Here is a 24,087-nt window from a genome sequence, read left to right on the forward strand (position 1 = left end):
GCCTTGCCGGAGAAGACTTGTGTAGGGGTTTGCACGGATACCAAGAGCGTCTGAAATAGATATGGAGTGTTTTGCAGCATGTTCATTCTTCCTACAATGATTTATCCAATCCATAATAAAAATAGTTTGTCCTATGTAGTTCCTCTGTATTTACTCTGGGTAGCAAGTTTGCCATATTCAGTTGAGCGTTGGTATCCACTATTAAATACTGTGAAGCTGACAGTGGAATGCAAGGTTTTCATTCTGTAGTCTGAGTACACTATTCAATAATTGAGGGCTTGTATATCTGATTTATCCATGTAAGTTTTAAAATTATAATCTTTTGTTTTCAATAAGATTATGGAGGGATGCTAGGGCTTTGATAAATGGAATAGAATGTTGCAACTCTACAAACTATTCTTATGCTCCTTTATCCCCAAGTCATTGATGAAGCTAATGGTTCCATTATTAAAGCTAAACTTATGAGTAAGAGGGGACATCCTATGTTGTCGTCAGGATGTGGAATAGGAGGGAAAGGTTAACTGTTAGTAAGGAGTTCTACTGAAAGGGTAAAGGCATAGTGCTGGTATACTTTACAGAAAGCCTCTTTAACAGGCCTGTTGGAGAGAGTTTGCTGCATAACCGGTTAGGGTCCTTTGTGGGAAGGCCTTTTCCGCATCTAAGGCCACCACCAGGGCAGGTGCTGCCAAGTCTGTGTGTGTTATGGATGAAGTCTGTTCTCCTAGTGCAGAACTTCCCAAACTCAGTCCTCAAGGCACCCTAACAGTCCAGGTTTTAAGAATATCCATTCTTGACCACAGGTGACTTAATTAGTACCTCAGTCAATTTGATTTAACCACCTGTGCTAACCATGGATATTTCTAAAACCTGGACTGTTGGGATGCCTTGATCGAGTTTGGGAACCTCTGCCCTACCTAGTAGTATCAGGAGCTTCATGAAACCTCATTTATGTGTGCACTAATGTTGTAATAACAAACTCCTGTTTGCGCAAATTTTTGTGAATAACTTCCAAGGCTACTTTAAGCACTGGTATAGGCCTCTATGGCTAGTGAAAATATTGGTACTGGTATGTAGGAATATGTTTTAATATGCATGACTTTCAGGGACATATCATATTAGGTGCGAGTTTACCAAAAATGTCGTGCCTACAGGGTTTCCATTTGGTGCAAGGTTTTTAGTCTCTTTTAGCGCCTCCAGTGCATGTCCTATTTTTTTTCTTAAATTGATAATATAAGAAGAAATTACCAGGGCTTGCATCTGGGGTCCTTGGACACCTCCCCTAATGACTAATTAAGCAATTGGAAGTTTCCAATTAGCTTAATTAGTCCATAATTACTTTTTGCAGCGTTGTCCTCCTCTGCTTCCCCGACATGCTGGTCGTCTTCTGCAGCTGTGTGTGTGGGACCCCCTGTCTGTGTGTGAGTGTGACCCCAGTCTGTGTCAGCAGCAGCCAGGAACTACATCTCCCATAAGACCCCTGCTCCTCCTAGCATCCTAATCTGCAACTTGACTGACAGGAGGATGCTAACATGGAGGGTGAGAGACCAGGAGCGTCCAGAACACATCAGTGAGAGCCCAGTGTTCTGTGCAGCACATTTTTTTTTCTTCGCTGCAGGATTGCACATGCAGAAAAATTTGCGACCATTTCTTTTTTTTTATTGGATACCGTGGGTATTGGGAGCGCGCACTCCAGGGTAAACTAAAATTTGGCGCGATGTGTGCTAAATTTTTTGCGGACGATATCCAACACTATTGGATATGCCCCTTAATTTGTTATAATAACATTGGAAATGGTTTGTTGAGCCTTTCCCAGCGTTTAGCAGATCAGCAGCATCTTGGAGGATAGCCATTATGCATTTCACTTGTCCAACCTCAGTAATCTTGTGCATGTTCACATCAGCACGGTGTCATCATTTTGTTTTGCTTGGCCACTGTGGACACCTACTGCCCACTACTTCAATGACAAATGCATACTCAAAAATGTGTGACTGGTGCTGCAACAGCTCTCTCAGTAGGGTATGTACAGGTTGAGTCTCCTGTATCCAAATATTCTGAAATACCGAATATTTAGAAATACAGAATATTTTTAGCATGACATATAGTGAAACCTTTGCTTTTTGGTGGTTTAATGTACAGAAACTTTGTTTAAGGCACAAAATTATTAGAAAAATTATGAAATTACATTCAGGCTGTGTATATAAGGTTTATATGAAACTTTAATTAAAATCCTGTACACAAACTTTGCTTGAGCCACAAAATTATTGAAAATATGGCATAAAACATAAATGCATTCTGTGTTTAGATTTGGGTTCCATTCCCAAGATATCCCATTATGGTATGCAAATATTGTAAATTACGGAATATTCCGATATCCAATATACCCCTGGTCCCAAGCATTTTGGATATGGGAGACTCAACCTGTATATGGTGGCATTACAGTCCTGCATGAGATGGCTTTCTAAATAAGGTAAATGCCTGTAAATAATTGTGAAGTAAATTATGCCAAGTGAGATTGAACATTTGCATTTTTATGTGCACAAACATTGGGTTTCTAAAAAAAAAAAAATATATATATATATATATATATATATATATATATATAAAAAATAATAATTTACATATGTTTAGCAAAACCTTTATATAGGACATATTTTATAATAGGTTTTGTTGTCATTGAAAAGTCACATCCACTGACTAATACTAGAGCATTTAAATAGTTAACATCTGTATTACATATGTGGCTTTTGCTGTAAATAAGAATTGGTTTTGTGCCTGAAAAGTAGGAACAAAGGTGGTAAATACAATAATTATAATGCAGCACAGTAAAAACCCTTTGCAAATACTGTGTAATAAAGCAAAGAGAAAATGTATGTAAAAAAGAAAAGCTCAGCAGTGCTTCAAACAGTTACATAATATCTGCACATGCACTTGCTAAGTAAACAGTATGAAACCATCAAAGCTGCTGAATAGAGATGAGCAACATTTTTAAAACTGTTTCACATAATATTCACCTCTTTCTGCATTGATCTGCAAAATGTTCTCGTTTCAGCATTTGAATTTGGCCCAAGTCTTGCCAGCGCTATTTATAATATGGCACCCCGAATAAATTTATAGTGTGTGTTGTATAATCAGACCCCACGTTACCTATTTGCTTTGCGTTGGCAGGAATCCGCACTTGCTCCCGCACTCTGTCCTCGGCGGCAATGTTGCTTGTTCCTCCCCCCGCATCACAGCAGAGAGTGAAGTAAAACTTACCCTTTCCTACACAGACAAAATGCCATACAGAATGTATGCAAAATTATTTTTGTATTTATTTCTAGTGACCTCCAAAATTAAGGATCCATTTGGTCACTTCAATTAACGGACAGATAGTAAGTATTTCTTAAATCCCATTCAATTTAGGGTACACTAAGGCAATATCACATACGCCTAGATGATGCTTTCTTCTAAATATACTTAACTATGCAGCAAATACAGTTCAGGCAGTCTGGGATGGCTGTAAGTGTTCTTTACAGCTGGTACCACGCCCTGGGGACACTGGAGCTAGTTGTGGCACTGCAAGTCTCAGCCTTCCTACTTCGCTGGTAGCCTTTCTCTGATCTGTTCACAAGCAGATACTCCTCTGTTCACTAGATCACTGTGCAGGCTGCGTGTGGTTCTTGTGTTACATGAGAGAGACACTCTATTCCTCTCCCCTCTTATTTATTACCAGTTATTTATATAGCGCACATATTCCGCAGCACTTTTACAGCGAATATTTGGCCATTCACATCAGTCCCTGCCCCAGTGGAGCTTACAATCTATATTCTCTACCACATACTCACACACATACACACTAGGGTTATTTTTTGTTGGGGGCCAATTAACCTACCAGTATATTTCACTCCTGAATTTCTACCCTGCCCCACTGTGTCCATCCGACCACTTACTCTTGCCGCCTCCTTTCTCCCCTGACACTTTCCTTTTGTTTAATATTTGTGGGCTGTGCATGGATCTGCCCCTTTTATGTGCCACCCATGGCTGCTCCTCCTACTTGGCATGCTAGGTGGTCTGGAGGATGTAGTATTGTCTGCAGCCAAAAGTATTTGAACACTCAAAACATCAGACTCCTTATGCGCTTGTTGAACAAATTTTCATGCTGGAACAGAAAATGGCATTTCCTAAACTGCTGTCACAAATTTGGAAGCATAGAGCAGTGGTTCTCAACATCAAGCCTCAAGTTTTCCCAACGGGTCATGTTTTGAGGATCTTCTGTGATAACAGTTGCTTTGAGCGGCAGGGCGGAACTCCGTGAGGACAGATGATTTTTACGTGTTTCAGTACTGTGAGCTGTCCTGTTCTGTAGTCTTTTCCACTTCATTATAGGTGACTGTGGCATCTCTAGTAGGACAATATAACTAACTGACTTGTTGGAAAGATGGTATCCTATGACTGAGCTCATCAGTGTGACCCATTCTACCGCTATTGTTTGACTTTGATTTTATGTACTTCAAATACATAAATTAGTACCGTATATACTCAAATATAAGTCGACCCGAATATAAGCCGAGGTGCCTAATTTTACCCAAAAACCTGGGAAAACTTATTGACTCAAGTATAAACCTAGGGTGGGAAATGTAGCAGCTGGTAGTAATCCCCCCCTGGTAGTGCCCCCAGAAGTAATCCCCCCCCCCCCCTGGTAGTGCCCCCAGAAGTAATCCCCCCCCCCCTGGTAGTGCCCCCAGAAGTAATCCCCCTCTGGTAGTGCCCTCAGAAGTCCTAATAAAAATAAAAGAGAATACTTACCTGAAACCCCGCACCTGGTTCCGCCGCTGCTATCGTCTCCTCTGGCCGCTTTGCATTATGGGAGAGACGTCATGACGTCTCTCCCATTACCCACTGCGGGTGCCGGAAGATGGCTCCCGCAGTGGGAGCAGCAGCAGCCGATGAGAGTCTGACAGACTCATTGGCTGCTGATTACAACAAACACACAGCTGCCAGTTACGGCGGCTGTGTGTTTGGCAGTGTGTAGTGCTGACCGAACTCCGTCCGGTCAGCGCTACTCGCGTGGTGCAGCTGTGTCACAGAGACACAGTCTGCACCACTGCCCGCATGGTACGCTACTCAGCTGCGTACCATGCAGGCATGACTCGAGTATAAGCCGAGGGGGTGCTTTTTCAGCACAAAAAATGTGCTGAAAAACTCGGCTTATACTCGAGTATACGGTACATACTTTTGGCTATAAAGTGTATGTATATATTCAAGATAGGCCAAATGATTGGTGAAGTGTAATACAACAGGGTTTTATGGTGTCCCAAAGTTGTTAGATTAAGTTTACTCATTATATTTTTAACTGTTTTGATGTCTTTTCTTTAAGTTGGACATTTGGGGGCAAATAAATTATTTGATGTGCAGCTGCAGCACCCCAACATCGCACCTTTTCATCTGCAGCCATATGGGTACAAGGAAAAATGTCTGATGTTGCTGATCGCAAGTTATTCAAACAGACCTTCTGGCCCTCTCTTCTAAGTGAATTGCCTCTAACCCTCCCTCTTTTATTTATGTATCATAAATAGATTACAATCTACCGTATGTTCCCTACAACATGTACACACAGGTGCTAGGGTTCATTTTTTTGTCAGGACCCAATTAACCTACCAAGCACAGGGAAAATATACGAACTCCACACAGTTAATGGTGGGAATCAAACCCAAGACCTCAGTGCAGTGAGGCAGTAATGATAACCATTACACCGTCAGTGCTGCCCATACAGTGTTTCCCTATTTGTGTAAACCAGGGGGTAAATTTGGTAAGCAAGCTGCTACTTCATGGTGTGGTTAAGCAGAAAATGTAAAACGGCAATACTATTTAAAGCAAAACCCACCACTTTTAGTTTCCTGCTTAAATACGCTGAGAGCTGTCTTGCTTAGTAGATTTACCCCCTGGTGTAATACTGTAGCAACCTAGATAGGACGGGATACATACTTTGGGCCTGATTCAGACCCACTCGCGAGCGGCTGTCCGCTCGCAAGTGGGTCGATGTTCTGGACTGAGCATGCGCACGACGGAGGGAGCTCCGTCGTGCGCATGTGCCAGACGCGACGAACGAAGGAAAGTCCTTCGCTCGTTGTGTCTGATCAAAGGGGGCGTGCTGTCAATGTTGATTGACAGCACGCCCCCTTTGGTAGGCGTGCCGGGGGCGTGCCTCCCTGACGGGGGCGTTCCCACGGGAACGCCTCCCATCAGAAGCTGGCCCACTGACATCACTAGTGATGTCAGTGGGAGTGATTTTGGCTCTAATAGAGCCAAAATCACTCCGGAGCTTGCGGTTGAAAACCTCAACCGCAGGCTCCGGCTCGCAGTTTCGATGGTCGCGATGGTCAAGACCATCGCGGCCATCAAAATGCACGCTCTTATAGCCTGTGGGTGGTGACCCACAGCTATACGAGCGTCCAGGAGGACGCTCCATTTTCATGGAGGCCGGCCCTCATTCAGAGCGTGCGCTCTGCTCAGAGCGTACGGCTCTGAATGAGGGCCTTTGTCTACAGTCACTCACAATGTCTACAGTGACAATATCAACACCGCAATCCGGGTGCCAGTATCTCAACATGCTTGCAATGCTACACACAGCATTTTACCTGTGCCGGTATTATAACTTTAAACATGTTCTTAAAGTGGCACGTTTACATTTTTAATTCCCACACAGTTAAAAAGATGCTTTAAGAAGCATTACAAGCGTGTTAGGAAATTGGTGCTGGCATTGTGGTTTAGATATAGTGACTGTCGACATTGTGACTACATCTATATAGGACAGTTTGAAAATCCATCATGAGTTTTTTTGTACTCAGTGCTGCTTGCTGGTCTAATGAGTACTGACACACAGCAGCTCTTCAGCCTGAAATTCATGGTCATGTACAACAAAGTTTGCTACACAGCAGCAGACTTATACAGTGTCACCAGTCTCCATGTCTTCTGAGGAATTGGTGCTACTTCTTATATCTATGTCTAGAAGCTTATTTCTGCAAGACAACTTGTATTTTAGGTGTAGTTGCCATCTGAAAGTGTATAACATTTTTCTCTTTGTATTTGTCAAATGGAAATGTTTTGAAATTATAATATTTACTCATTGTTATAAGAGAGATAAGTATTTTTGGGATGCGGTCAATATACCTATGGCAGGGATGCCGGCTGTCAGAATCTCAGCGCCGGAATCCCAATCGGCGTTTAAAGACCGGCACCGGAATCTCAACATGGCTGGAGATGCCGACCCGGGACCCCAACACCCGGCATCACGATCATAAGTATAGCGGGGCTGGGTAGGTGGTAGCCGCAGGGGGGGGGGCTTATGTTTTTCCAAAGCCTCCTTTATGAGAGGGGGAAGGTAGGGCTAGGCTCCAGACAGGGTGGGTTAGGGTTATGCACTACCGGGGAGAGGTTAGGGTTAGCGGCACTAAGTGGGGAGTGTTAAGGTTAGGCACTAAGAGGGGATCGTTAGGTTTAGGCACTTACCGGGAGAGTTGGGGTGCGGGTAGGGAGGGTAATTGTTAGGGTACAATAAAGGAGATTAGGGGGTAAATAGGGCAAGGAAACACTACTTACCGTCTGCATGTCGGGATTGTAGGCATCGGGATGCCGCTGTCAGTATATTGAAAACCTGCATCATGAAAGTCGGGATATCATACCAATTCTGTATTTATATATGGTTACTAAAGATATGTACATGGGCATCTTTATATCTTTTTTTTTTTTTTAGTGTAAGAGAGTTGACTGGTTAATGTTAAGATTGATCTGTGAAGGAAGCACACAGCCTTTGTATTCATGTTCCTATAGTGATCTGTATAAGATTATTTATTTCCACACCTCAGAACAGAGAAAAGATGGAATTATGATGCACATACTATATATCTAATATGACGGTTTCTCTTATAAAGTAATTATCTCCGGGAATGTATTGACCTGCGTTAAGCTAATTATATAAACATTAACACCCCCCTCCTTATACTGGGGTTGAGGGTTTGCATACTTTATACCTTTTTTTTTTTTTTTTCTTCTTTTACTAGTATTATAAAAGTCTAGGATCCAGCTTATTTGTGACCAGTGCATTAAATTCATACAGACATTGTTATTCTTATTGTGTACAAGACAGGAGTGTGAATACAACCCGTATATACCATAGAATTACTATACGTAACTGTGCCAATCGTGGTAACTTGTTTTGTTTTTGAACAGGTGTTTTATAATGGTGCTAGTGTAAAACAAGTGGACGTTCCCACAACGACAGGAATGTTCGGGATCCTTTCCAATCATGTCCCAACGCTTCAGGTTCTTAGGCCCGGTCTTGTCACAGTGTTCAGTGATGATGGAACAGCAACCAAGTACTTCGGTGAGTTGCAATTAAGTGTGAGTCCGAATCTGGAGGTTCATCATATAATAAACATTTAGTTATTATTAATTCACTTTCTTAGTGTAGCCTATGTCCATCTTTGTTTTGAGTTGTTATTACAGTTACTTTCCACTTCAGGGTCCATAGGGTATCCACAGGATACCTTGGGGTATAGGTGATGACGTCAGGCATCGGGCACCATAGAGTTAAGCTTTCAGCCTCCCCGGATGCACTAGGGTCCCCCTCCTATACCCCGCCCCCGAGCCAAGGCATCTCACTTTAGTTTGGTGCCCGGCCGGAGTCGGATGCACCTGTTAGAGGGGGGCCATGAAGAGCCCCTGAAGTTTTCCTCAATGCAGCTGTGGCTGCACATCTGGAAGTACAGCATGGACAGTTAGTCCTGACGTCCATGCTGTCTTCCCTACACCCCCGCCGGTACCAGAACGCTGATACTGATCCGGGGATGCTGGTAGGCATCTGGGGTCACAGCTAGCTGTAACCCCAGATGTTTAGGACCATGGCCGGAATCAAGGGGGACAACAGGTAAGCAGCAGGGTCCCGCGGTGGGTCCCCGCTGATACATGGTCCAGAGTCCCCAGGCAGGGGGCTCCCTGGGGACTGGCTGCAGCGTGGAGCCAGGTTCTAACCTGCGCTTCCACTACCCCCCTGGGACAGGAGAACCGCGGCAGAGCGGTAGTGCTGCGGCGTACCAGGGGTTAAATGCATGGCAGGGGAGCGCGCCTTCCCTGTCTCACAGCCGGCGCCTCCCCCGCTGCACACAGCCCTCTCTGCTCTAGCTGACTGGTCCTGTGTCAGCGCTCCTCCCCCAGGCCGGCCTCCTCTCTGCTCCTCGGTGGCCATCTTTGGAAGAAACATGGTGAGCGCTGCTGGATGCTGATGAACGGTGGCATCGCGGTCTGGGTCCCCCCGCATACCTCTCCTCCATTGGATTAAGGTCTGTGTATGCAGCGCTGTGTCCTACCAGGCTCTGAGTCTGTGTAGTTGAGGATCAGCGCTGATAGTGCAGGAATTGATTTCTTTGCATTGTATGTGACCTATGCTAGCGTCTGCTGCCTGTACTTTCATTTTCTATCTGTCAGCATTTAACTGTCCCTGTTCTTTCTGCTAAAGCCCTTGCGGTGCGGTGCTTGCAAGGTGGTCTCTCACTATACTAACGAGTATCAGTGAGAGGGGTCACATACTTACCATTATGTCTGAAAGTGATGTTCCTTTCCAGCTTTTATGTACTACATGCAAGGTACCTATAGCGGAGGGGGACGGTAGTGCGGAGGGACTATGTCGACGGTGTTATTCGTTGACGCGACCGATTACGTTCACAGCTCCGGTACAGGAGCCGCCCTGGGCTTGTTTTGCCAAAGCGCTTACAACCCTCGTGGGCCAGTTAGCTCCGCAGCCTGCCTTCACTTATATTGGGTTTGTCCCAGCAGTCAGTGGTATCGTCACCCATGCAGGGTTTCCCAAGACAATTGATGGTACCCCATAGTCTCCCTTTTTCCCCTCCTCAGGTCTCTCATGAGCCTGCGTGGGTAAATTCGTTAACAAGCTCTGTACAGCAGTTGTCAGAAGTGTTGCAAGGGGAGTCTGTGATGCGGCCGGTGGCGTCTGTCTGCTCCTTATGAGGATGACGACCGGACGTCCGACGATGGGGAGATTCTGGATATTTCTGACCAGGAACCTCCCCGTCCTAAATAGTCGGACGCTAAGTCTAAGGTGTATATACCTGGCCTTAATCGTGCAGTCCGTACTGCTTTAGTTATTGAGGATGAGGAGCCTCCAGTATCAAAGTCCAAATACGCCTTTTTCAAGGATGTTAAAGGAGATACCACAGCGTTTCCTCTTTCGGGGCAATTAGTTGACCATTTAGAGGAAGCGTGGAAACAGCCAGGCAAACGATATCAGCCTCAAAGGCGTTTAGCAGTGGCGTATCCGTTTGCGGACAATTATTTTGCCAAGTGGGAGTCCCCTCCACAGGGATTCTCATGTGACACGCCTTGTCCGTAGTGCCACAGTACCCATGCCATCCATGTCCTCCCTTAAGGATGCTACGGACCGCAAGGTGGAGATCTGCCTGAAGTCCATCTATTCCCTTGCGGGGGGGGCAGCGCGGGCAGCTTTGGCCATTTGCTGGGTTGCCAGAGCTGTGGAGCGCTGGGCTGATACGTTGGAGGCGTCCTTCGATTCCGACTGTTCGGCTGAGCAGACGGAGTTGATCGGCAATCTCCGGGATTCGGCCACTTACATCAACGAAGCGGCCTTGGATATTAGTACCCTGGCATCTCGAATTTTTTCAGCAGCTGTAGCTGCTCGTCGCACATTGTGGTTGCGATCTTGGAAGGCGGACGCGGATTCCAAAAAGGGTTTAGAAGCGTTGCCTTTTAATGGAGAAGTTCTCTTTGGTCCGGACCTGGACAAAATTGTAGCCACGCTGACGGCAGCCAAATCGGCATGTCTTCCGTCTGCTGCAGCTCCTTCCGGTTCCGGTAAGTCGTCCTTTCGGCCTTATAGGGCCCAGGGTAGGCCTAAAGCACAGTCCTTTCCCCGACAAGCTGGCCCCAAGAAATCGGCCAAGCCACGGAAGCAGGCCTGGAGTACCAGACGTCCGGCCCCTAAGCCAGATGACAAGCCTGCGGCCTGACGGTCCGGGCCTCCCTTTGGGGGATCCCAAAGTGGGAGGCCGCCTGCTGCAGTTCGCCCAGTGTTGGTCGGTCACCACGACAGACACTTGGGTTCTCGAGGTGGTCTCACACGGGTACGCCCTCTCCTTCCGGCACAGACCCCCGGCTCGATTCTTCACCACGGGTCTACCATCAGACCGGAGCAAAGCCACGGAGCTGCGGAAGGTCTTGCACACTATGCTCCAGGCTGGAGTTATAGTGCCTGTTCCATTCTCCCAGAGGGGCCAGGGTTTCTATTCCAATCTCTTTTTGGTGCAGAAACCCAATGGGTCGTTTCGTCCGATTCTCAACCTCAAAGCTCTCAACAAGTCTTTGCGGGTGCCGAAGTTTCGGATGGAGACCCTTCGGTCCATCATTCTGGCACTGGAACCTGGGGACTACATGGTGTCATTGGACATACAGGACGCTTACCTGCATCTCCCTATTCTTTTGCGCCATCAGCAGTTCCTCAGGTTTGCAATCTGCAGCGACCACTTTCAGTTCCGGGCATTACCTTTTGGCCTGGCGACAGCACCACGTGTTTTCACCAAGGTGATGGCAGTCATGGCGGCTTCCCTGCGGCTGCAGGGAGTCCGCATGTTGCCGTACTTGGACGACCTTCTCTTAGTGGCAGGATCTCCGGAGCTCCTTCTGCGCCCACTTGGACCTGACCATTGCACTACTGCAACGGCACGGCTGGTTGATAAACTGGCAGAAGTCCACCCTGATCCCGTCTCTGCGGATTCTGCATCTCGGAGCCTTATTGGACTCGGGACAGCAAAGGATCTTTGTGACGGGGGAAAAGATCTCTGCCTTACAGTCGAGGGTGCACAGTTGTCTGCAGAGCCGCCGGGTGTCTCTGCACTCGGCGATGAGGTTACTGGGCTCCATGGTGTCGGTATTCGACATGGTGGAATTTGCCCAGTTTCACTCCAGACCTCTGCAGCACCTGATCTTGTCCAAATGGAATGGACTGCCTCAGAGTCTGAAGTCCCAGACGTTGGTGCTCACTCCGGAGGTTCGCCTGTCTCTAGCCTGGTGGTTGCAGACGACCCATCTCGACAGGGGTCGTCCGTTCTGGGTGGCGAATTGGGTCCTGTTAACAACGGACGCCAGTCTTCGGGGCTGGGGAGCGGTCTCGGGTCCACACTTGTTCCAGGGCAGGTGGACTCCGGCAGAAGCAGAGCTTCCAATAAACATGTTGGAACTTCGAGCGGTTTTCAATGCTCTCCAGCAGGCACATCGGGTTCTCCAGGGTCTCCCAGTGCAGGTCCAGTCGGACAACGCTACCACCGTGGCCTACATAAACCGGCAAGGAGGAACCCGAAGTCGGGCGGCTCTCGTAGAGGTGTCTCGGTTCCTGGTATGGGCGGAGCGCAATCTTCCGGCCATATCAGCTGTCTTCATCCTGGGAGTGCTAAACTGGGAGGCGGACTTTCTCAGTCGCCAGGACGTTCATCCAGGGGAATGGTCCCTGCACCCGGACGTTTTTCAACTGCTGGTGGACAGGTGGGGTCTTCCAGAGATCGACCTCATGGCGTTTCGGCACAACAACAAGTTGCCGGTGTACGGGTCTCGCACAAGAGACGAAGAGGCGTCTCTGGTGGATGCTCTGTCCGTCCAGTGGATGTACTGGTTTGCTTACCTCTTTCCTCCGGTTTCCCTTCTTCCACGGGTAATCCGGAAATTCAAACAGGAAGGAGGGACGCTCCTGTTGATAGGTCCCGCATGGCTCAGACGGCACTGGTTCTCAGACCTTCAGGGTCTGCCCGTTGACAGTTCTCTGCGCTTACCGCTCTGACCGGACCTTCTGTCACAGGGTCCTTGTCTTCACCCGGACCTGACTCGGCTGTCTGACGGCGTGGCTGTTGAGACGGCCATGGTAAGGTCCAGGGGGTTTTCCAGCTCTGTGGTACGAACCATGCTAAGAGCTCGGAAACCGTCTTCCGCGAGAATATAGCATCGCGCGTGGCATACGTTCTTCCAGTGGTGTCGACCGAGATGTTATGCACCACGGGAGTTTCGTCTGTCTCGTGTACTCGCTTTCCTACAAGCGGGACTAGACCACGGGCTTCGCCTTGCTTCTTTGAAGGTACAGGTTTCTGCCCTCTGTCTGGTTTCACCGTAGGATTGCTACAATCCCTGATGTACGCACCTTTATGCAGGGCGTTCTGCAAATTCAGCCGCCTTTTGTTCCACCCGTTGCGCCTTGGGACTTGGCTGTGGTCCTGAGAGCTCTCCAAGGACCACCGTTTGAACCACTGGGCTCAGTGGATCTTAAATGGCTTACAGCTAAGACTGTTTTCCTTCTGGCCATAGCTTCGGCCAGACGTGTTTCTGATTTGGGGGCTCTCTCTTGTAGACCCCTTTCTTGATTTTTCATGGGAACAGGGCAGTGCTACGCACTCGTCCTGATTTTCTTCCCAAAGTTGTTTCAAAGTTTCATGTTAACGAGGAAATAGTTGTTCCAGCTTTTAACTCACCCGGCCTTTCAGTGGGTGAGGCCACTTTGGCTGTTGTGCGGGCCTTAAGGACTTATGTTGACCGCACTTCTTCGTTTAGGAAGTCGGACGCCTTGTTTGTCCTCTATGGTTTCCGTAAAAATTGTTGGCCTGCTTCAAAGCAAACTTTGGCAGCCTGGATCCGTATGGCTATTTCTGAAGCTTATCTTCATGAAGGCCTACCGGTCCCTCCTTCTCTGAAGGCTCATTCCACTAGGTCTGTGGGTCCTTCGTGGGCAGCTCGAAGTGGTGCCTCTGCAGTCCAGATCTGCAAGGCTGCTACGTGGTCCTCTGTCCATACCTTCGTGAGGTATTATGCGTTTGACACCTTTGCCTCTCAGGATGCTTCCTTCGGGCGGCGGATTTTCCTTTCAGCACAGGAGCGTCCCCACCGTTAAAGGATACTGCTTTGGGACATCCTCAAAGTATCCTGTGGATACCCTATGGACCCTGAAGTAGAAAATATGAGATATGGTAAGAACTTAACTTTGTTATCTCTATTTCTACGAAGTCCATAGGGTTCCACAGGACTCCCGTCCTGTCGCACCTGTGCTGCAGATGGGCTTTACTCTGGTCACCGGTTTTTTTCGTCTCCCTCTGGTGAGAATGTGATTCTTGTGTGTGTCGAGATCTTTCTTCTCTCTTCCTTCTCCTCCTCCGGCCTATGGCTTGGTACCTAACTGAGATGCCTTGGCTCGGGGGCGGGGTATAGGAGGGGGACCCTAGTGCATCCTGGGAGGCTGAAACTTAACTCTATGGTGCCCGATGCCTGACGTCATCACCTATACCCCAAGGTATCCTGTGGAACCCTATGGACTTCGTAGAAATAGATATAACAAGGGTAAGTTCTTACCATATCTCATATTTTTTACTAATGGAAAAATAACCAAGCGCCAGGAAGGAGTGAACCTCAACGGACAAATAACAAATGTCCAATTGTGTAGATAGCTGCCTACCACCTGGGAGCGACTCCAACACTCCCAAACAGCACAAAAATGCTGGAAAGGGCAGGAAAAAGATAGGTGGAAAAGGCGCTATAAACACAAAATACCACTGGTAGTCCTAGATATAAAGATGTACTTTTAATATAAATATATGAAACAATGATGTAAAAAGGGTACCAGTCGCACAGAACAAAATAAAACATTTTCAAAAGTAAGATATCTAAATTGTAAATGGTGTGTGCTGAATATCCACAAATAATGCAGGTGTATTTGTGGACTTTATTTGCTCCAACTTGGCCTCCGTCACTGCCAGTCTGCAGGGTACTCCACGGCACCTCCTAGTCACAATTCCCTCTGATTTATCAGCCTGACACTGCAAACGAGTCTGGAGAGGTCATTACTGCAGCTAACCACAGCGGGGATTTGGCTAGCGGGAGCAGCGGTCCCACTGAGCTCCTGGAACGGACCTGTTGATAGCTGTATATCCCAGACACGGCTGGTGTTTTATTACTTCTCTAACATTCACTACACTGTTTGCCATTCATTTGGAGCCACATCCTATGGATATTTACCTGCTTTGCCACTTGACGGGTTTCATTTAACATTGATTTCATCTTGGATACAATTATCACCAATATCCCTTGGAGTGAGACTATTTCCCATTGTACAGATACGGTTACCTACTTGTATCCTATTCACCTGCATTATTTGTGGATATTCAGCACACACCATTTACGATTTAGATATCTTACGTTTGAGATTGTTTTATTTTGTTCTGTGCGATTGGTACCCTTTTTACATCATTGCTTCATATATTTATATTAAAAGTACATCTTTATATCTATGACTACCAGTGGTATTTTGTGTTTATGGCGCCTTTTCCAACTATCTTTTTCCTGCCCTTTTTACTTATGCCTCAGCTTCTTTGGTGCCCCACTGGCATTGAAGATATGTTTTTAACCACTTTTCCTTATGCTAACTATCCCTGTTTATTGAAAGTCAGATGTCATGTTGTAGAAAGTATATATCCCACTTCTCTGCAAAGAGAATCCGATGCCAGTGCTAACACAGCAGTATTTTATAATTCTGCAGATGGCAATACAGGCAGATGCAAATCTCCAGCTCAGCCACTTTGTTGTACGAAATAGGGAACCCCACCATTCTATTAATCTGATGGGGTGCGCTCATTATAAGCCCTCTAAGTATGTTTGGATTGTGATGTTTTCCCTTTAGATCTCGTACATACACAATGTGCTCTGAGTATTTCTTTCCTGAAATCTGCCAGTGTCTCAGTCTCAGCTTGCCCAGAAATCTCACTTGTGTGCAGACCTACATCTCAGTCATAAACTGAGCTGACCATCCAGTATACATCTAAGGGACCTGCTTAATCATTGAGTTCATATATCAATTTACTCTTCATAACCCATATACTCAGTATATTTGGCTCAGAAATAATAATAAAATAATAATATAAATGCCATAAGGAGAAGTACATCTGTTAAGCCTTCCCTCAAATAGTAAATTCATCAAGTGTTCCAGTTTGGTTAAGACCCTATAGCGGTCCAATGGCTTTTACGCTGGCAAGGACAAACAACCCTCAGTGATGTAACACCATTTCACAGACTCCGGTCCATCGCGTTTGCACTTCTTCATTAGGAGCCTACACACATGACCTAATGTTTTAGCTTTTTAAAAAAGAAAAAAAAAAATCTAATTGATTTTGCCTTGGTAGTGTTATGGTGAGATGGTTGACAATATTTTTATTGCTATGAACAGTTAAATAGAAGTCTGGCTTTTTTTTCTTAAATGAGCTGTAAAGCCTATAATAGAATAGTGTAATGATTACAAAACTGTCACCTTCCTAGTGAGCAGCGGTTCAGTGACGGTGAATGCAGACTCTTCTGTGCAGTTGTTGGCTGAGGAAGCGGTGACCCTGGACATGCTGGATCCAAGTGTAAGTTCATAGCTGCTGTCAGTGGAATGGTTAACAAACCAGCTGTGAGTTGGTGAGAAGCCAGGGGAGTGCAATGGGTAGCTAGCAGCATTCAGGACAAGCACATTTAGTGGATTAAGGGTTTAATTTAACCAGTACGATCTGAGTTGGTTTCCTCAGTATTAAGTGTATATCTTGTACAGTAGCAATGTAGTGATAAAGTTCTGTGACATGTGGGGACGGGCTCTATTAACTTGTGGACAAAAGTGGTATGCTTCAGGTTGGCCTGGCACTTAGGAAGCCATTTACCCACTTATAAAAATGTTTTGTTCAGAAGATTAGTCTGTTCTAAACTTTGCTGCAGTGAAGAAAGTCGCCATACCTTCTGTATCGATTGTTATTCAGCTGAAGCAAGCTGTAAACTTTCCTTTTTCATCCATCTGGGGGATGCCATTATTTCCGGGAGAATCGGTATGAATGACTGCCAGACCTATGTCTGGCGGTTCAAATCCCGACGCCGGAAGACCAGCAGGAGTGAAAATCCTGACAGCTAAAAAAAGGTAAGTATAACTAACCCTCTGACCCTCCCCCCCCCCCCCCCCCCCCCCCAAACCCTGCCTGACCCTAACTTCCCCCCGGGGGGCCCTATCCGCCACCAAAATCTAGCTCCCGACCCCTATATAACCCCTCCTCTTCCACCCTAAGTTCGTCTTTTTTTTAGTGCCGTGGAGTAAGGCACTGGCTAGGTCCTAGCTTTTAGTTAGGTTTAATTTCTTTATTTTACGGTTTTGTTTGGGTGCTTAGTTCCTGGATACAGGTGGCAAGCACTAGCAGAGTGGGAGTAGATAGAGGATTGTGTGAACCCTGTATCTCACTCTAAAGATGGCCCCTGGGAGAGTCGCCAAACTACATAGTCCCTGGGTCTCTCTCCTTACCAGACACACATCTGAGGGGGTGGGTGGCAAAGAGAAGGTAAGCTTTTAACAGATGTATGTAAAAGACCTGGTTGTCTCTATGTACTGCTGCCCGGCATGCCGCTTTTGAGCAGAGCAGCCGAGTATGTTACTACTCACATGACTACACTGTAGAGCCGGCATATCTCACACCTCCCTGGGCTTTGACAGCACCCGCAGCTTTCAGGACCCCGACGGTTCCCTTACAGGACTGCCGGAGGGGATTAAGGAGCAGCAACTAGGTAGAGAGAGGCTTGGTCGGTTCCAGGACACGGCGCCGCTGCATGTGCGGGCGTGCCGGGCGTGATGTCATTCCGGACCGTACATAGTCTACAGAGAACGCCGAAGGCTAGGATTACATCAGGTGTCCTGAGAGGCCTGGACATGCCTCCCCCAGGTATTTTACTTGCAGCAGCTCAAGAGGCTTTAGAGCCACACAACAGTACAGCTGATGAGAGCGGCTGGTGTCTGCTTGGAGGAGTTTCACAGCAGATACAGGCGGATGGCTGTGTACTAACAAGATAAGCAGTTAACTAGGATTATTACTTATGGGTATTAACCTTGTGATTTTTGGGGCTTATATATTGTGATGTATGTATAAGCAACTTTTTTACTGCACTTATTCTCCACAGTTTAGGCAGTAACATACAGGGGTATATTAAGATTTGTTTGCCTTTGGTTTTCGCAAAGAATAAGGACTTCTAGGAGTCTTGAGTTTTTTTGCATTTAAACAGATGAGAGAATTAGAGTCTTAGGGCCTGATTTAGTTGCTTATACGTTGAAATCGGCTGATTGTTGCGTACTTGCGTAAGCATTGCAGTGCGCATGTGCGAACTGGCCCCTGCGATCGGCACTGCGATCGCAGTGACCGCAGGCCCATTGCAGAGTGATTGACAGGAAGTGCCGTTTGTGGGTAGTGACGGGAGGGGGGGTTGGCTGAATGCAGGTGTGCCAGTGTATCTCGACAGCGTTACATGGTCGTACATAAATTAGCCACTGCGATGCCATACGCAGCCTGAGGCCTCAATCAATCCTAATTGAGATCTGACTTGCCTTAACTCTGCGTATGGTTCCGATGTTACTAAATTGTACCAATGTTTTCGCATGTCTTGCTAACCGATACGGATGTACGTGTAAAGTAAAGAGGGCGTCCTTATGTAGTGCTGCAGCAGCATTGCGATCGCTATGGATTAGCATACTATCGCACTGAGCTGCGTGCGTACGCTATATTGCAATCTGTAGTGAATCAGGCCCTTAATTAGCCTCTCCTTGTTTTTTTGCAATTCAGTCAGTGCTACACTTATTTCCATAGGAATTTAGAAAGCTATCTGTATTGGTTAGACTTGTCTTGTCGGTCTTCTTCAGTATGGATAAGCCAGACAAGGGTACTAAAAACAGGGATCAGTCACTGTTTATACTTGTATAAAATGTGAGAAAAAATTGCCAAAAGGTACGGACCCAGGGTCGCTCTGTGCTGGTTGTTCACAGGGGGGTTTCGTTACCGGGCCAGCTCTATGGTTGAGGCAATAGGTGAATTACGTCACTCTCAGGAAAATGATACCTGTGCTCAAGCTCCTACTTTCTGATCCTCGGTAGAGCCCAGATGGGCCCAGAATTTGGGACAATGTCTCTCTCCGATGGCAACATCCCAAAATAAAATGGTAACTTATGCAGGGGCCACAGCCGCTATGAGACATTCAGGCCATTCCTGGAGAAGAGGCTTCACCAACCTCTTCCCAGGAAGAAGGGAATTGGATTATGAATGGGAAGACACCTCACACTGGGAGGGTGACTCCCATTATGATTCAGGAGTTTCTATGTTGATAGATGCGGTCAGGGAGACTTTGCAGCTGCAGGAAAAAGCTATTCCAGAGACTAGCTCAGTTTCTTTCTTTAAACGTAAGAAAAAACATGTATCTGTTTTGCCGGAATTCCCACATTTTGAGGAAATAAAAGAAGCCTGGTTAAAACCAGATTCAAAATTTCATATTCCAAAAAATTTTAGTGTCTTTATTCCTTTACGGAAGATCAGTGATCGCGATAAGCGAAAAGATTTGTGGATCCCAGGCACCCGACTCTTTATAAAAATGGGGTCATACTCCACTGTTTCTGGGTCCCATCACATATTATGGTAAGGTGAAAGCAGGCAGCAGTTGGGACAGTGCTAGGGGGCAGGTACCAGTTGGGGTAGAGCTGGAGGGAAAGACAGGGAGAAGTTGGGGGTAGAGGGGAGTAAGTGCAGACCGTGCTGGGGGGCAAGGAGGGGGCTAGGGGTACACAGTACTCAGGGTAGAGAGGGGGCAAGTGTAGATAGCAGCTGAGGCAGTACTAGGGGCAAGGAGGAGGTTAGGGGCAGGCAGTGCTGGGGATAGGGAGGGGGCGAGTATAGACAGTAACTTGGGCAGTACTGTGGGCAAGGAGGAAGTTAGGGCTGGGTAGGGAGGGTGATGGTGTAGATAGCTAGGGCTGGCGGTGCTGAAGGGTAAGGAGGGTGTAAAGGTGCGTGTACACTGGGCGATAAAGTGGACGACTGAACGATAACGATATTGTTATCGTTCAGTCGTCCACTTTATCGTCCATTTTTCAGCCCAAAAAGATGAACGATAACGACGACGCGCGTTCCCGCGGGTCGTTCGTCTTCATCGGGCTGACATGCAGGCCAACCTGACGATCTCGTCAGGTTGCTGCATGTCAGGGAATAGCCCGGCGCTGAACGATATCGTTAATGATATCGTTCAGCGGCTGTGCTCAATGTCATAAACGACATTGAGCACAGCCTGCCGGGGACACACTAGACGATATCGCTCAGGGAGCATATCGTCTAGTGTGTATGCACCTTAAGGGTAGACAGCAGCTGGGGCAAGGAGGAGATTAGGGACAGGCATATTTACAGTACATCACACACAGGAGTACCCCATAAATATAGTGGCCCACACACAGCAGTGCCCATTATTTCTAACAATATTATATTGGGAGGACATTGTAATGAAATAATATAAAAAGTCCCTCACCAGAGGTGTACAGCTTACCTCCCCAGGCAGCAGTACCGCAACTCCCCAACGATCCATCTCCTACTCCCTGCTGACAGTGCTGCAGATCCCATGCAGTCACTCGCTTCACCTTGCCAGTAATGATGCAGCTCCCCCTCAGCCGCACGGTCTCTCTCTTCTCTGCTGATGACAGCTCCCTGGTGGTTACCTCGCTAGTAATGCAGCTCTCCGCGGCATGGTCACTCTGCTCCCCTCACCTCAGCGGGCGGCAGCGCGTTCTCCTGCTCCGGCAGCGTACAGCTCCCCACCTGCAATTTGTAACACTCCCCGCTCTCCTCTACCCCTGCACCGTGTTCTCCAGGCTGGGGAACGGGTTCCTCCGCTTTACCGCCCCGCTCTGCTGCTGCAGGCACGGGGAGAAGGGCCACACCCTGTCCGCCCGCTTGGTGGCATCCCCCAGGGAGAAGAGCAACGCCTTTGCTCTGGCTCCTTCGCCAACTCAGCTGCAGGTCCTCCGAGGGCTTCTTAAAGCTGGGGGAGTAGCCGGGGAGCAGCGCGGACATGGCAGCGGCTGCAGACTACTGTTGCCCTCGACAACTCCGCCCTCCCCACCCCCGCACGGAAAGTCCTGCTCCATCAGTGAGGCGCCACCACCTTTATCAGTAGCGTGCGCAGTGACTTTGTAGTGCTGTCCTCTCATGCAGTCCGGATTTCCTACGGCTACGGGGCATGTTTGAAAGGCCCGCCAGCAAGGGATGGGCTGTAGCGGAGCGCGTCCCCGGGGACCCAACCATTTTTTATAAAGTGGGTCCTCAGTCCTCAAAAGTGGGTCCACTGAAGAGGACACCAAGCTTTTGGAAATTCCACCCACGGTGGATGCTCCTATTGCTAGATTGGTTAGGAATACGATTATTCCCACAAAACAGTCTGTAACTCCTAAAGATCCTATGGATAGGAAGAATGAGGCTGTAGTTAAATCTTTATTCACTTTGTCAGGAGTCTCGCTGCGCCCAATTCTGGCCAATGCATGGGTGATCAAGGCTATCAATCCCTGGATGAAACAGATGATTACTGGCTTTCAAACAGGAGATGTATCTGAAGCTAATTAGATTTTGGGAGCTCTAACCTATATAGGTGACGCTTTAATAGATACTATTCATGTACAGTCTCATTTCTACTTCAGGGTCCATAGGGTATCCACAGGATACCTTGGGGTATAGATGTGACGTCAGTCATCAGGCACCATAGAGTTAAGCTTTCAGCCTCCCAGGATGCACTAGGGTCCCCCTCCTATACCCCGCCCCCGAGCCAAGGCATCTCACTTTAGTTTGGTGCCTGGCCGGAGTCGGGTGCACCTGTTGGAGTGGGGGCTAAGAAGAGCCCTTGAAGCTTTTCTACATGCAACTGTGGCTGCACATCTGGTTGTACCGCATGGACAGTCAGTCCTGACGTCCATGCTGTCTTCCCTACACCCCCGCCGGTACCAGAACGCCAGTACCGATCCGGGGATGCTGGTGAGCATCTGGGGTCACAGCTAGCGGTGACCCCAGATGTTCCGGACCATGGACGGATTCAAGGGGGACAACAAGGTAAGCAGCGGGGTCCCGCGGTGGGTCCCCGCTGTTACATGGTCCAGAGTCCCCAGTCGGGGCTCCCTGGGGACTGGCTGCAGCGTCGAGCCAGGTAAGAACCTGCGCTTCCACTACCCCCCTGGGACAGCGGACCGCAGCAGGGGTTAAATGCATGCCAGGGGAGCGCGCCTTCCCTGTCTCACAGCCGGCGCCTCCCCCGCTGCACACAGCCCTCTCTGCACTCTGCCGACTGGCCCTGTGGCAGCGCTCCTCCCCCAGGCCAGCCTCCTCTCTGCTCCTCGGCGGCCATCTTCCTGAACGCATGGTGAACGCTGCTGGAAGCCTGGAAGGAAGCCTCTTGGTCTGGGTCCCCCCGCATACCTCTCCTCCGCTTGTGGTCAGGTCTGTGTATGCAGCGCTGTGTCCTACCAAACCCTGTGTCTGTGTAGTTGAGTGATCAGCGCTGGTTAGTGCAGGAATTGATTTTCTTTGCATTGTATGTGACTGTGCTAGCGCTGCTGCCTGTATCTTCTATTCTGACTGTCAGCTTTATTACTGTCCCTGTTCTTTCTGCTAAGCCCTTGCGGTGCGGTGCTGCAGGGTGGTCTCTCACCTCTTTAAAATACAATTGGTGAGAGGGGTCACATACTTAGTACCATCATGTCTGAAAGTGATTTTCCTCTCCGGCTCCAGTGTACTACATGTAAAGTACCTTTAGCGGAGGGGGAGGGCAGCGCGGAGGGCCTCTGCCGGCAGTGTTTGTCGATGGCGCGGCCTATTACGGTTACAGCACCGGTACAGGAGCCGCCCTGGGCTTGTTTCGCTCAGGCGCTTACAACCTTAGTGGGCCAGTTAGCTCCGCAGCCCGCGTTTACACAGATGGGTTTGTCCCAGCAGTCAGTGGTGTCGTCACCCATGCAGGGTTTCCCAAGACAATTGGTGGTACCCCGCAGTCTCCCTATTTCCCCTCTCCCGGCTTCTCAGGAGCCGGCGTGGGTTAACTCCCTGACGAGTTCTCTACAGCACTTGTCGGATGTGTTGCAGGGGGAGACTGTGATGCGGCCACATAAACGGCCGGTGGCGTCTCTGTCAGCTCCTTATGAGGATGACGAAGGGACGTCTGATGATGGGGAGATTCTGGATCCTTACGATCAGGAACCTCTCCATACTAAGGACGCTGACGCTAGGTCCAAGGTATATATTCCTGGACTTATTCGGGCAGTCCGCACAGCCTTGGTGATTGAGGACGAAGTTCCCCCAGCTGCTAAATCCAAGTATGCCTTTTTTAAGGATGTGAAGGGTGACGCCACAGTCTTTCCTCTTTCGGGCCAGTTAATGGACCATTTAGAGGAGGCGTGGAAACAGCCTGGCAAGCGATACCAGCCGCAGAGGCGCCTGGCAGTGGCTTATCCGTTCGCAGATAATTATTTTGCTAAGTGGGAATCCCCTCCACAGGTGGATTCTCATGTGACACGTCTTGTCTGTAGTGCCACATTGCAGATGCCATCCATGTCCTCCCTTAAGGATGCTACGGACCGCAAGGTGGAGATCTGCCTGAAGTCCGCTTATTCTCTTGAGGGGGGGGGCAGCGCGGCCGGCTATTGCCATTTGTTGGGTTGCCAGAGCGATGGAGCGCAGGGCGGATTCATTGGAGGCGTCCTTTGATTCCGACTGTCCGGCCGAACAAACGGAGTTGATTGGTAATCTCCGTGATTTGGCCACTTATATCAACGAGGCGGCCTTAGACATTAGTACACTGGTGTCTCGAATTTCTTCAGCAGCGGTGGCTGCTCGTCGCTCCTTGTGGTTGCGATCCTGGAAGGCGGACGCTGACTCCAAAAAGGGTTTGGAGGCGTTGCCCTTTAACGGAGAAGTTCTCTTTGGTCCAGATCTGGACAAGATTGTGCTGGCGGCAGCCAAATCGGCATGTCTCCCGTCGGCCGCGGCTCCTTCTGGTTCAGGACCATCGTCCTTTCGGTCTTATAGGGCCCAGGGCAGGCCCAAACCAGTCTTTTCCCCGACAGGCTGGCCCAAAATATCGGCCAAGCCCCGGAAGCAGGCATGGAGTACCAGACGTCCGGCCCCTAAGTCTGATGACAAGCCTGCGGCCTGACGGTCCGGGCCTCCCTTTGGGGGATCCCAAAGTGGGAGGCCGCCT

General features: G+C 48.3%; 1 protein-coding gene across 1 annotated transcript in view; it reads left to right on the forward strand.

The window, feature by feature from the left end:
* Positions 1 to 24,087, forward strand: part of ATP5F1D (ATP synthase F1 subunit delta) — a 56,764-nt gene that overhangs the window by 15,636 nt on the left and 17,041 nt on the right. Inside the window, exons 2-3 of the mRNA XM_088460362.1 lie at positions 8,209 to 8,362; positions 16,348 to 16,436. Of these exons, the coding sequence (XP_088316488.1) occupies positions 8,209 to 8,362; positions 16,348 to 16,436 (243 nt within the window). The remainder of the gene's footprint in view (positions 1 to 8,208; positions 8,363 to 16,347; positions 16,437 to 24,087) is intronic.

This window comes from Taudactylus pleione, unplaced genomic scaffold (assembly GCF_031769625.1).
Source record: "Taudactylus pleione unplaced genomic scaffold, aTauple2 ptg000044l, whole genome shotgun sequence".
NCBI classification, from domain to species: domain Eukaryota; kingdom Metazoa; phylum Chordata; class Amphibia; order Anura; family Myobatrachidae; genus Taudactylus; species Taudactylus pleione.